Consider the following 14,812-nt stretch of genomic DNA (forward strand, 5'->3'; position numbering starts at 1 on the left):
TCTTCGAGAAATGGCATATTAAGAGGATACTTTCAACCCCGTATCAACCAGTGGGTAACGGGCAGGCAGAATCCTCCAACAAATCCATATTAAACATCATGAAAAAAAAGCTCGAAGACTCCAAGGGACTGTGGCCGGAAATACTCCCAGAAGTATTGTGGGTGTATAGAACCACCCCGAAGACAAGCACGGGAGAGACGCCCTACACTCTAGCCTACGGAACCGAAGCAGTCATACTAGTAGAAGTAGGAGAACCCAGCCTAAGGTGCTCCCACGAAAGCGGAACTAGCAATGACGAGAGTAGAAGGCAAGAGCTCGATGAGATCGACGAACGAAGAGATATGGCGTACATAAGAATGGTAGCCCAAAATCAGCAAGCGAAACATTACTACAACAAGAAGGCAAAGGTTCGGTCGCTCAAAGTCAGGGAACTCCGTACTCAAAGCCAAAATCCAAGAAAGCAGAGATCCACAAGAAGGCAAACTGGGAACAAACTGGGACGACCCATACAAAATTACAGCCAAAGCAAACAAGGGTTCATTTCAACTAGAGACAATGGAAGGAAAATAATTACCAAACAATTGGAATATCAGCCAACTCAAATACTTCAACTTCTAAAGGAAGAAGCACCCCCAAGTCGTACTCTTTTTCCATCAATTGAGTTTTGTCCCATTAGGGTTTTCTCAAGAAGATTTTTAACGAGGCGACAAAAGGAACACTTCGAGTTGAAGTATGCGAAGAAAGAACTGGTTTCTCTTTCATTGCCCACCTCCTCAATACTCTCCAAGTCGGACAATGAAAGGACTAGATAGACAGGGACTGGGACGCTACTCGATCTATACAGACAAAAGGATGATTCAACCTATGGCTATTCAACCCAAGGACTACGATCAAATAGAGGATGACAACAAAAATATGAAGGAGCAAAACACGCAATTACAAAAACAAATCACGGCAAATAAGAAAGGCACGAACGAAAGCAAAAATCAACTTTGATATTTATAGACAAAGGTTTTTTACAAAGGCTCTTGGAGACGCCAGCAAAAGTACACAAAATGATAAAAACAAACTACTATTGGCCATCGCCATCACGACCCACGACGTCCTCACTGGTCTGACCTTCAGCAACATCGCCTCCCTGATCGTCAACACCATCACCGCCCAGACCGTCAGCACCATCTCCATCCTCGCCCTGAGGGTAAATAGAATTATACCAGGCATCATACTTAAGATGATCCATAGCATCCTCCCCGTTCTCATCTTCTTCGCCAGGGCGAGGCGTAGCATGGTCGTAGACATAAGCAATCCGAGCCTCGCGAGCCTTGACCCGAGCATCCTCAAGAGCCACCCCAGAAACGGAGCCCGTCGCATGCAACTCACGAAGCACATCCAGTCGGGCCTCAGCATGAATCTATTCTTCATAAAGTTCATAGGGAACGTTGGGGAAGCCAAAAGCAGTAGACAAAGAAGCTCGTGCAAGAACGTTTTCCAACTCGATCATAAAGATCGAAAGTTTCTTTTTCTAACTCCCCAATCCTCTCATCAAACCGTTCCTCCTTAGCTCTCACCGTCGACATGTCATTTTCTCGTTTAGAACGAAGGTTTCGGTTCGCCAACTCAAGGAACTCCACCCTCTTCCGAGACTCCGACCGAGCAGACTCCACCTTATCGAGCTCCTACTGCTTCTCGGCGACCTCGCCACTGAGAGCCTCTATCTTGAATTGGCACTCTTCAAGTTCCCCTCGCAGCTAGATCGCTGCATTGGGCCTCTACGCCCCTACTAAGCTCGAGCTCCTCCTCTTTGCTCCTTAACGTCCCTTCAAGGATGCTACATTTATCCACATCCTACATCAGCTCATCGTCCCTCTTCTTTAAGTCCTCCCTCAGGACCCGCACATTGCCGCCTGATAAGTGGGGTTTTTGATGGCTTATTAGCACCTTTTAGCTTTTGTTTTAGTCTAAAAGCATTGAATTGTGTTCCCGAAACTAATAAAATTGTGCAAAATTGCAGGAATGCTGGAAGTTGGTCTCCCGAGATGAAATCCGACTCAAAAAAGAGTAATCCGAAGCACAAGGAAATAAAGGGCACAGAAGCATAAATGTGCGGTCCGCAGAAGAAATTGCGAATCGCAGAATTCCATAGGCGGCCGAAACCAGGAGCAAGAATTTAGCATACATTTGCGCAAAGTGCGGACCGTATATGAATTGTGCGGCCGCAAAGCTGGGCTAAGCGTTGAAAATCAGAGAGTATTGAAAAAGACCAAGTCCAGGAGCCTCTGTGAATTGCGGACAACACAAGAATTATGCAGTCGCTGAAGAGTGCTTTGCGGCCGCAGTCCTAATTGTGCAGACCGCAGAAGAGTTGCCTTGCGGCCGCAGTCCAGAAATGTGCGGCCGTAGAAGAATACCTCACGGCTGCAGTTTAGAAAAGTGCGGCCGTAGAACTCCAGTTCGTGCCAGATAAAGAAATATGCGGACTGCACATGGAATTGTGCGGCCGCAGAACCTCCTGATGAGCATTTTTGTCTGAGATTTTTAGCCTTATATAAATAGATGAGTTTCACAAAATTAGGTCAAGTTTGAACCTCTGAAGTTGCTGTAGCCGTTTTTCTTTACTACTTTAGGAGGTTTTCCATTGCTTTGGTGTATTTACAATAGATTTAATTATTTTAAGCTTCCATTATGAGTTTAATTAGTTTTTCTTCCTTATTTTTAAACCCCATTATGAGTAGCTAGACTTTTACTAGGGTTGTGACCCAACCCTAGTGTGTAAACCTTATGGGTATCTAATTTAATGTTTGTTTATAATTAGGTGTTGATTATTTAGCTTAGTTCATGCTTTAATTGTAGAATTAATGGTTGCAAACATTAATTCATGCCTATTTAACTTTGTCTCTACTTGAGAAAGAGGGACCTAGTCTAGGATAACTAGGCTAACAAGGAATTGAGTCAATTGAGAGATTGATTAACCCAATTAAAGGGTTCAACCTAGAGATAGTAATAATTCGACTTGAGCTCTTATCAACCATTTTGGGTGATACTCATTTGGTCTTGAGAAAGCCAAATGGGGCAAAACCACTCTCTTACCGAGAGGTATTGAGTGGGTAATTTAGAGTTGAGAGCCATAATACACCCCAATCGACAAAAAAAACATTAAAGTCTTTAGCCCATTAGGCAAACACCTAGGTCATGGTCATACCCTTAGGCTTTTTATCCATTTGGAAAAACCTTGAAAATAATTATCTCTAGTCTTCTTTCTTTATTTTGCAATCATTAGAGTAACATTAGAAATAGAAAAGAAATCCTTGTTGTGGAAGTGCAAACTAGATAATCTAATTGCTCAAATTGAAATATATATCCCTAACTCCTATCTTAGCTCCATGTGGATTAGACCCCGACTCTTAGTTGGGTTTCTATTATTGTATACGATCGTTTCATATCTCTTTTGAGGTGTGCTTTGGACGTGATCACCGCCTTCGCAAAGCCGACACCAGAGCTCCCGGTACTTTCTAAGGCACGTTGTATACTTGCCTTTTAGCTTCACATAAATTTCTTTACGTCTCCTCTCCCATTGAGCACTCTTAATCTCTATAATAACCGTCTACGAAAAAAAGAAAAGGTGTTAGAACTTACAGAGAAACTAAGGCATTAGGAAAAGAACAAACGATAGGCGTACTTACCCTGAGAGCAAGACCAACAATGTTATTTGACAGAGTACTGTCGTTTATCGTCTCGAGGGTCGTACCCTCAATCTCAGAACAAAGAGGACCGAGGGCAGGGACTACTCCCTCGGTATGTATAAGTAGATTACGATCCATTGGGATCGTAATAGTCTAGGATCCCCCTTCCAACCTCACCTCGAGTTGAGTAAGTCCCTCATCGATCATCCTCAACTCGTCCAGATCCATATCAGAATCAGACCCGGCATCCTCCTCAGCAACGATTTTCCCTCGGTCACCACCAGAAGAGGTGACATCTACTACATCCCTAGAGGATGAAGTCTCCTTTTGCCTCGAAAGGGCGAGACCGTCATTAGGTATCTTTCCTTCGATCGTCTTCCCCGCAGGACGTACCGATGCATCCACACTCATCTCCTCTAGGTGCGGGTCCTCGGAGTCCATCTCAGTGCCCTATACAACATACAATGCGGTCGTCTTTCGAAGAGCGAAGTCGCCCTCCTTCAAGTCGACGACTATCAGCCTTTTTCCTCTCGCATCTATGACTCTCCTTTTACGGGGCATTAGACCACCATCTTCAGGAGAGATATCGTCGTCCTCATCAATCAGTGAAAAAAGTTGAGGAGCGGAAGAAGCGGACATAACAGAGGCAGGATCTTGGACTGCGGTAGCTAAGGGAGGGGCCGGTACAGAAGGGGCAATAGTCGTAATAGGGCCAGAAGCCAAAGGCGCAACGGCCTTCCTCCGAAAGGATGACACCGGTGCCCGGCTCCTTCGAGAAGACCCCCTGCCTAGGATAAAGACAAGCGTTGAAGTTAATAAAACGAAATGGCATATAACGGAAAATGAAACAACCACGGCCAAATAGAAGAAGTTACATGTCAAAGGAAGAGCCGGTCTGAACTTCTAGATGAAGCTCGACTGGATTCCTACGAAGTGGGGGAGGATTTGATCGACCCAGTCAGAAATGTGCGTGACTAGAAAGGGAGGTTGACTGTTGGCTGCAAGAAAAGAAAAGTCCTTCAACTAATTCCGAAGCAAGTAAAAGAATGCAAATAAAAACTGGATAGTTACGCGTGTAATTACAAGCCTCATGAAAGCCATCGGCGTTTGCCACCATGTCCCCGGTCCCGACGTAGAAGAAATTGAGCCAGAACTGGCGACTGGCCTTATCATCCATCTTCACTATCAAGCATTTGCCTCCGCGGTGGCGAAGATTCAACATTGTTTCCCTATAAAAGCTAGGGCGAAGAGATATACCAAGTGCTGCAGCATCTTTTCGACCCCGCCCAGCTCGGCAAATTTGGTTAGCATTCGAATAATCTTGTAGATGTATGGCGCAAGCTGAGCAGGACAGACGCCGTAATGATGGCAGAATTCCTCCACCAATGGAAGGAGGGGGAAAGAATAGCCGATAAGAAAGGGATATGTGTACATAGCATAGTATCCAGGGTGATGAACCTGTACCAAGTCCCCACCAACCGGGATCAGTTTGACGTGATTTGGAAGGCCGAACTTGGACTTGAGTTCCGCCAATTCTTTAGGCGTCATTGTCGATAAGAAAATCTCAGGTGCAACTTCCGATGATCGGGCGAGATCAGACCTAACGTCGGGATTGACGTGGATTATTTCCTCCACTAACGGGAATGCTTCATCCTCAACAATGGCAGAAACACCCTCCCCATGGGAAGGAAACACAACTGCCAAGGGAGCAATGTGACTCCCTTCTCCGGCATGTGAGGGTAAGTTGGACATGATGCAAAGTGATAAAGAAGAACAACAAAATGAGGAAAGGAAGTTCAGAGAAGAAAAATGCAGAGAAGAAGGTTGGTGCTCTGAAAATTTAGAAGAAACAAACTTCAAATTCAAGTTCAAGAGCCTCTATTTATAGAGATCATGGAACTAGACCCGAAAATGACTCGTCATAATTGGCACTGGAATCGAAATAGCAGATCCAATCAAGGGTCACGCACTAATCGAAGCAACGTATCGGGAATATGCGTCATATTGATGCATAATGTCATGACGTTACTCTAACCCTTGGACATGATAACTCCAACAAATCGCCCATGTAACCTGATGTATTTGAAATATGAGGCCCACAGAGGGCCACGTTGCCTGTTCGACATGATGTTTACGGCTCTTGCAACTTACTCTATAAGTTCGACCGAAAACAACATTATCTGCTCATTAAGCTCACCTGCGAGGACAACCTCAATAAGCGGATGGGCTAACTGTATGGGTCAAAAATTATCTCTGATATGATCAAACCATGTTAACAAAGGAGGCATTCACAAACTGCCACGTGTCATCATTACGACTTCAACAAAGATCCACCCAAGGTCGAAGTGGTCCTTGAAGCAATGTGGTCGAAGAGTCAGCGAAGATCAAGGTCGAGAAGTCATCGCATATCAAGGTCGAGGTCGAGCATCTTAGACAAAGTTATAACGGCTAACTTTAGGATATGACACAAAAGAGAATATTCAAGTAGATATTCTCTGTACCTGTACTATTAGGGTTTTTAGGAATATGTTCCCTATAAATAGAAAGAGACACAATGATAAGGGGCATAAGATATTCACTTGTAAGAAAACACATTGACTTTATAGAGAAAATCTTGCCATATTGCAAGCATACGAAAATAACCTTTTTACTAAGATTCCTGTCTAACCTTTCCACTTGATCCAAGAACAACCTGAATGTTCAAAGGCTCATCAATCATTCATCATTGTCAGAAAGAATATTCACAGATCCCACCCCTTTTCGGGTGACTCACACGTTCTTATTTACTTAAATGTCATTCATTATTATTTATTACTTATTTAATGTTATCTTCCACCTTTTTGGATCATTGAATATTGTTAGTGTTGCTCACATCTATTGACATTCGGTTAAATATATATACTATCTGCCACAAAATTGATAATCTTGTCTTTCAGATATTAATATTAGTTAAGATCGACTCTATTTTACTTAAATATAATTGGTTAAACCTGAATCTTAATTTTGGGTCAAACATTTCTCTCTAGTAAAAATTATACTAAATTATCGTGATTAAGTTATGAACTAATGTTTAGAATAACAATTGAATTTAAAAACACGTGTCATGTATTTATTAGGTTGATGGATGCGAATAAATTTTTGTACTTTCTCTTCCTCATTAGAGCCCGTATGAATTTTTTTTTTTCTCCACAACCACTAATTAACTCTAATTAGTTCCAATTTTATCCCATTTCTTAATAGAGTGTTTGGACCGAGGAGATCTTTAAAAAATTCTGAAAAACTTTCTTTTAAAAAAAAAGAACTTGTTGGGTTAGAGCTTTTTTAATCACGATGGAGAATTGTCTTAAACTCTTGATCACAATAGCTGTACACAGTCAATATTTCTTTCACAAACAATTCTCCAAGAAAATCTTTTTTCAGAAATTATCGCATTTTTTATTTCTTATAAAACTAGAAATTGGTACACCGTACACTTTTTCTTCTTTTTTCATAAATTCATATATAAAAATTGGTAGACTAGAACAGTGTAGTTGAACGGAGAAGCTGATGACTGGATCCTACATGTCGCCCGTGGGCCCCCCGGATTACCATCAAATGTGCCAGGTGTATGAACATAACTGACGCGCTCTCTCTCGCACGTTCCTGAACGCTCTAGCTTCAAAACTTCAGTCCTCTCCACATACTTCCCTTTTATAATTTTGTTGCTGGAACCTACGAGAACACTCGACATTGGCTCCCTACCACGGCTCCACTTTATTATATTCTCACGCAAAGTCCCTCACTTTTTCCTTAATTACCATAAACTCCCCCTATCCACTGCAAACTTCTCGTCTTCTCGTGACGTTGAGTGAATAAAATCACCGGTGCAGCAGATTTTGTTTACCGGAATTGAACGATAATGTCAACAGTGACGTCAATTTCCGGCGTTCAACTTTGCGTTCCTTCTTCTTCCAATTCTTCAAGCCGAATAACTCTTTTTTCTTCTCCGTCGGTGAACTTCTCTGGCAAATCTCGAGTTCCCAAGCAGTTTAATTCGTTGAAATTGAAGAGAAAAGATGTGTTCTTCACTAGAAAAACTGAGAAGCTGTCCAAAAGCTCCAGGTTTACCGTACGTTGTGATGCTTCGAGTGGAAAGGTAACCAACTTATTCCTGTACTTGTGCATTTTTACTTCTAGTTCTATTTTGAATTTTACCTCGATGATTAAAAGCTACTAATTTTTTTATATACAAAGTAATGTCAAAGTGTGAAAAAAGTGGCACTTATGGTATGAGCTATATGTTTAGAGTTTTGAACTAAATTTATGTGAATGTGAGCTCTTTGCGTTTGCTCTTTTTTCTATCTGGGAGCCTCTGCGTGTGTGTGTTGTGTGTTTGGGCCTTTTGGGAATGAAGAGTGAGAAACTTGTTTGGAAAATGTGTGCGACATATCCATATAGCCATATAGACCTATTCCCCCTAAAATCTCTTGGAATCAATGAGCTGTAAGCAAAGGATTCATATAGCAATACCAGTCAGTTGAGATTAAACTATGTAAGGCTATTTACAGAACCCTTAATTGAGACAGGCAATTATTTGATTTGGAATGGAATGGACCTAAATAAAGCGGAATGGTATGAAGGATTATATAGCTGACCTTGACTGATTTGAATTGAGGTGTAATTGTTTGATTTGAGTATTATTCTGGACTCGATCCAATTAATTGGTTACGTGATGGCAGATTACTCAGCAAGAATTTACTGAAATGGCATGGCAAGCAATTGTTTCATCGCCAGAAATAGCGAAGGAGAACAAGCATCAAATAGTAGAGACTGAGCACTTGATGAAGGCACTGTTGGAGCAGAAGAATGGACTGGCTCGTCGTATATTCTCCAAGGCAGGTGTAGATAATACCCGGCTTTTAGAGGCTACCGACAGATTTATTCAACGCCAACCAAAGGTATGCTTTAGATCAACTCAATATTCTGCTAATCATATGCCATGTCCACCACTCCTGCTTAGAAATTATTTAATGTATAAGTATCAATAGCAATTAGTCTTTTCAGGATTGAAGTGGAAATGTGTCAGAATATGTCGCTTTGCGTCTTCTTCGTTTGCCATCCATGTAGAGTTTAGCTCAGAGTCTTGCTCTTACCAGCTGCCATTGTCATGTTAATAGCAGTCATTCTATCTTAAATAGACTGAGAACCTTTTAGTTCTACGTGCCCGTTTTCAAGCATGCTAGGTTTTTATGGCAAAATTTTAGTTAATGATATACTTTGTGCACGTTAATTTCTTTTCCAACTCAATTCAGTATGGGACACATTGTTATTGTAATTAGTGTTAATTCTAAAGAGAATGGATTCAGGGGAGAAGTAAAAAAAGAATCAAATGAAGTTAGTGGAGGACGTCCCTTTTTTGCTTTTTAATTATCTTGCCCCTATCACTCTCTAAATGTTCTGAATGTGTCATTGCCTACTTTTGGAGCTAAAATGAATCGGCAAGCTTGAGAAGAAAGCTTACGTAATTGTTAGACTAGTTGAGTTGAGCTCTCTTTGTAGCTCGATTATGTAAAGAAATGAGCTTAGAGACCTCACCGTTGCTCATTTAAGAGACGAACTTAGAAGAGCTTATAACCAAGAAATTCTCGAGGGCCATTAGTGCATGGTTCGAAACTTGATGGATAATGGATCTACACCTCTATCCTTTTCCACTTAAATACCAGACTTATGTCTGCTGCAGGGTCTGACTTTGTGACGTGAGCCTAATCTATACATCACATATTGCGCTCTTACCACTGGACCAAAGCCCCGGGAGCCAAAAAAGAGCCCTCATTTTTTCTCCAACTTAATTGATTCAATGGAAAATGATTATTTCCATTTAGTTGAAAAATTAACAGAAGGAGCCTAACTGGCTATAAATGAGTTTGCGTGATATCAACTTCCTTTGTTCTATTTTATGTGGCATTATAGTCAAAGAGGTTTTTCTTTGACCACGATTTTCTTAAATACTTTTTAAATACTTTAAATTATTAACTGTTGTGACTTAAGTTCGAACACCTAGAACCTCGGATCTCTACCTTTTCGTCCTACAAAAAAGAATAATTAGGACTCTGTTCAGCTCGGTTGTTTTACAGCTTTACCCATGTGATTCTGATGGATGTAGAACGTATGGAAATTTACTTCGTGATATGCAGTTAAAATTAGATTCTATCGTAGCTTGGTCAACTGACTTTTCATATCATTGGTCAAATATGTTGGAGGAGGTTCCCGACAACCATTGATGCCGAATCACCCGAATTAAATCTTTTAAGATATTACTTTACGTCTTTTGAGATCTCTTCTAATAGAAGTCGAATAACAAGCTGAATCTTTCTTCTTGGCTTTGAAATCTTGCCAGGTTCTTGGTGAGTCAGCTGGTTCTATGTTAGGCCGGGATTTGGAAGCTCTGATACAGAGAGCCAGAGAGTTCAAGAAAGAGTACAATGATTCCTTTGTGTCAGTTGAGCATTTGGTGCTTGGCTTCGCACAAGATAAACGATTTGGGAAGCAATTGTTTATTGATTTCCAGATTACCCAGAAGACACTGAAAGATGCCATCCAATCCATAAGGGGGCGCCAAAATGTTATTGATCAAGGTAATGAGATCATTCCACAATTAGCAGAGAACTTCAACTAATTGCTTAAGTGAAACTCGTAGTAATTGTAAGAGAAAATGTAGTTAACTCATTCATGGACCATTACACTTGGGTGTTCTCCCTTGGATGTGATACATGGAGCTGCTTCCTAGTGTAGTCCTGAATGTTTATACGAAGGTTTGACTGGGTTTACACTATTAGCTTCTTAGTTGACTACAATCCTAGTTTCCCAGTACATTTCCATTTCCCACAATAAATCTCGTGTACACACTCTTGCAGATCCTGAGGGGAAGTATGAAGCACTAGAAAAATATGGAAAAGATCTAACTGCAATGGCAAGAGCAGGAAAGCTTGACCCAGTTATAGGCAGAGATGATGAGATTCGTAGATGCATACAAATTCTCTCCAGGAGAACAAAGAATAACCCAGTGTTAATTGGTGAGCCTGGAGTTGGGAAAACTGCAATCTCTGAAGGGTAAGTTTATACTTCTTACCGAAAACATAGAAGAGGGAATCTAAGCATCTGATTTAAAACTCCGATTTACACGGTCTGTTGGTCTTTATTTGCTATATCTTTCAAGAATACTGCAGCCATTGCTTATAACTTACGTTCTCCTCTTCCTGCTTGATAGGCTTGCGCAGAGAATTGTGCAAGGAGATGTACCTCAAGCTTTAATGAATCGACGGGTTAGTGATCAAGAAATCTGCTTTTGCATTCACCTGAACTCATGAAAGGAAATATCTTGATTTATTAACCTATCTGGTTCCTCTGTGCAGTTGATATCTCTTGATATGGGTGCGCTGATAGCTGGTGCAAAATACCGTGGCGAATTCGAAGACAGACTAAAGGCTGTGCTTAAGGAAGTGACAGACTCCGAAGGGCAGATCATCCTTTTCATTGATGAGATACATACTGTTGTTGGGGCAGGTATGTTCTCAGGAAACGTCACCCGATGAAAAAATGCTACTACATATGTTATGTGATTGAAAATTAATATTTGTTGTCTTTCTCCTTCCCTTGAGTCCTTGTATTGCTATTTTCCATTGTGGTAGTGGAAGCATGAATGTCTATCAGCCCATGTCGAATGGCCTATATATCGTGCTACATTATTGAGATCTTTATGACTTCTTCGTTCTGTATTTGGAGCTCATCCAAATCTAAACAAAATTATTTGGTTATTTCAGGTGCCACTAATGGTGCAATGGATGCTGGGAATCTCTTGAAACCGATGCTTGGTCGAGGAGAATTACGATGTATTGGTGCAACTACCTTGGATGAATACCGTAAATATATTGAGAAAGATCCTGCCCTGGAGCGTCGTTTTCAGCAAGTTTATGTTGACCAGCCTACGGTTGAAAATACCATCTCTATACTTCGTGGACTGCGTGAAAGATATGAGCTGCATCATGGGGTCCGCATTTCAGACACTGCACTTGTTGATGCTGCAGTTCTCTCAGACCGTTATATTAGTGGACGCTTTCTACCTGACAAAGGTGAGAACTAGATCCGACTTCTGAGAAACTGCTCTCCTAAGAGCTAGCTGTTATTCCCTTTAATAGTATAACTACTTTATTATGGCATGGTACCTAGAAAATTGAAGCTCCAATAACTTTATTGTGTAGTTTTGATTTCAATTATACGAGAAAGGGAACGTCTTTGAATTTGCATGATTTAACTTGCAATATGCAGGTTTTGGTCCTGCCTGTGGATTTTGAATCCTATTTCCTGTCTAACTACTGATTATCACTTATTTCAAGAGTAAAATACTGCCCTTATATCAAATTAAAAAAATAAAATAAAGCTTTTACATCAATTAACGACATTTGAACATAGCCTCTTGAAAATACTATAGGAACAGATACAATTTGAGCAGCTTTATTTTCCTTGCTGCAATAAGCATACACCAAGTGCACGCAATTGACCTGCAAAAATGTGGTGTCCAATATACTTGTGCTTCTTGTTCTTACTATTGGTGCTAAAAGTGCTGATGTTCTCAAAATGCAGCTATTGATCTAGTTGATGAGGCAGCTGCAAAACTGAAAATGGAGATTACCTCAAAACCTACAGCCCTTGATGAGATCAATCGTTCAGTTTTAAAGTTGGAGATGGAGAGGCTATCTCTAACTAATGATACAGATAAAGCATCAAAAGATCGGTTAAACCGCCTGGAGGCTGAATTGTCTCTTTTAAAGGAGAAACAAGCAGAGCTGACTGAGCAGTGGGAGCATGAAAAAACTGTCATGACTCGCATACAGTCGGTTAAGGAAGAGGTATGCAACTGAAGTCTCTTTATGTAGCAAGTGCGTCTTTTACTTGTTATGCTTTTGATTGGAAATGCACTCATATTCTGATCCATCAATTGAATAAGCTGTACGAGCAGTTTGTAAATGAATTAGATTCAGGGTGGTGCTTGATTAACCTTCTTGAAAACAGATTGACAGGGTAAATCTGGAGATCCAGCAAGCAGAGCGGGAATATGATCTTAACCGTGCTGCCGAACTGAAGTATGGGAGTCTAAACTCCTTGCAGCGTCAACTTGCAGCTGCAGAAAAAGAACTAGATGAGTATATGAAGTCTGGAAAATCGATGCTGAGAGAAGAAGTTACTGGGAATGATATTGCGGAGATTGTCAGTAAGTGGACTGGAATTCCGGTTTCTAAGTTACAACAGTCAGAGCGGGAAAAGCTGCTGCATCTGGAGGAAGAGCTACACAAACGTGTTGTTGGTCAAGATCCAGCAGTAAGAGCCGTAGCAGAGGCAATTCAGCGCTCGCGCGCTGGACTTTCAGATCCTCATCGTCCTATTGCCAGCTTTATGTTCATGGGTCCCACTGGAGTTGGAAAGACGGAGCTAGCTAAGGCGCTTGCTAACTATTTGTTCAATACTGAAGAAGCACTTGTGCGCATTGATATGAGTGAATACATGGAGAAGCATGCAGTTTCAAGATTGATCGGAGCTCCACCTGGTTATGTCGGGTATGAGGAAGGAGGGCAGTTGACGGAGATTGTTCGCAGGAGACCATATGCGGTCATATTGTTTGATGAAATCGAAAAAGCCCATGCAGATGTATTTAATGTGTTCCTCCAAATCTTGGATGATGGTAGGGTGACTGACTCACAAGGACGGACTGTGAGTTTCACCAATACTGTTATCATCATGACATCGAATGTTGGTTCACAATATATCCTCAATACGGATGATGACGATTTGCCGAAGGAAACAACTTATCAAACTATAAAGCAAAGGGTGATGGAGGCTGCGCGTGCAGTATTCCGTCCTGAATTCATGAATCGGGTTGATGAATATATAGTATTCCAGCCTCTTGATCGCAACCAGATCAGTAGCATTGTGCGATTACAGGTAACCTACTCTTTAAAATCTTGAAATATGATTGCTTCAGTTTGCACATACTTGGCTTGCCAATGCTGAAAAAAGATGATTGAATCTCATAGTAGAGTACGTAATTGATGCTGTTTCTGAATGAATCCATGGGATATTAATGAGTCAAGTTTTTTGGGTTCTTGCAGCTTGAGAGAGTACAGCAGAGATTAGCTGATCGCAAAATGAAGATTCAAGTGAGCGATGCTGCTATTCAACTGCTTGGAAGTCTTGGATATGATCCCAACTATGGAGCACGGCCAGTGAAGCGGGTGATCCAGCAGAATATTGAGAATGAATTGGCCAAAGGAATCTTAAGAGGAGATTTCAAGGATGAGGACACTGTTTTAATAGACACTGAGGTCACAGCATTCTCCAATGGACAACTTCCCCAGCAAAAGCTAGTGTTTAGAAGATCAGGATCTGGTTCAGATTCTCCAGCAGAGAACGAAGAAGCTTTCTCTCGGAAACTATGAGGCTGCGCATAAGAATCTTTCACTCGGAAATAGACGATGCACACTACGATCTGCTTGCTTGTATTATAGATTTTGGATATAGGTCTTTCACGGCTTTGAATAGCTAATACATCTACTTGAATAATATTGAGTTTTTGTCTTTTATATAACATCTTAGCTTGAAGAAATTTGAGGGCGGTTTACCCGTGCATTGTGCAATCTTTAGCTAAAGAGTGGAGGTGACCTCAAAAGTGAGATAATAGGAGGTTTTATGTATTAATTTCAAGATGAATTAACAAATGAGGAAGTTACCATGTCACTCTCTCTTATCTTGTATGCATGTACTGTGTTCTTAGTACCATCATAACATGCAGCTGCTTGCTCGTGCCATTTCTAATGCGAAAGATGATATAGCTAATGAGTTCGGGAGCTGAGCATTTAGCTTCAAAGGTTGTTTGGTCGGAGGGATGAGGAGAAATAATTTTTAGTATAAGATTTCGCATAAATGATAAAACATTTAGTTGAAGGGATTAGGAAAAAATAGTAAATGCAATTTTTGATTTGTTCTATATATAAAATAATCTTCGGATAACTTTAGGAAATTTTACCTTCTATAGCAAACTATTACACCCTATTTATTATAATCCAAAACAATTTCAAAATATTATTTCTCATAGCTACCTT

General features: G+C 40.9%; 1 protein-coding gene across 1 annotated transcript; it reads left to right on the forward strand.

Annotated features, from left to right (window-relative positions):
* The first annotated feature begins 7,383 nt into the window (after positions 1 to 7,383).
* On the forward strand, positions 7,384 to 14,447 carry LOC104098784 (chaperone protein ClpB3, chloroplastic). The gene is made up of 10 exons (XM_009605606.4): positions 7,384 to 7,815; positions 8,399 to 8,617; positions 10,057 to 10,294; positions 10,574 to 10,769; positions 10,927 to 10,981; positions 11,072 to 11,222; positions 11,480 to 11,788; positions 12,300 to 12,565; positions 12,729 to 13,655; positions 13,823 to 14,447. Exons 1-10 carry the CDS (start codon positions 7,579 to 7,581, stop codon positions 14,147 to 14,149), a joined length of 2,925 nt encoding a protein of 974 aa, XP_009603901.1. The 5' UTR covers positions 7,384 to 7,578; the 3' UTR covers positions 14,150 to 14,447.
* Positions 14,448 to 14,812: the final 365 nt, after the last annotated feature.

This window comes from Nicotiana tomentosiformis, chromosome 2, assembly GCF_000390325.3.
Source record: "Nicotiana tomentosiformis chromosome 2, ASM39032v3, whole genome shotgun sequence".
In the NCBI taxonomy this organism is placed as follows: domain Eukaryota; kingdom Viridiplantae; phylum Streptophyta; class Magnoliopsida; order Solanales; family Solanaceae; genus Nicotiana; species Nicotiana tomentosiformis.

Coding starts and splice junctions, on each gene's coding strand:
- LOC104098784 (XM_009605606.4), top strand. CDS start 7,579: ATGTCAACAGTGACGTCAATTTCCGGCGTTCAACTTTGCGTTCCTTCT. Junction 10,982..11,071: donor AAGCTTTAATGAATCGACGG/GTTAGTGATCAA, acceptor TCCTCTGTGCAG/TTGATATCTCTTGATATGGG. Junction 11,223..11,479: donor ACATACTGTTGTTGGGGCAG/GTATGTTCTCAG, acceptor TGGTTATTTCAG/GTGCCACTAATGGTGCAATG.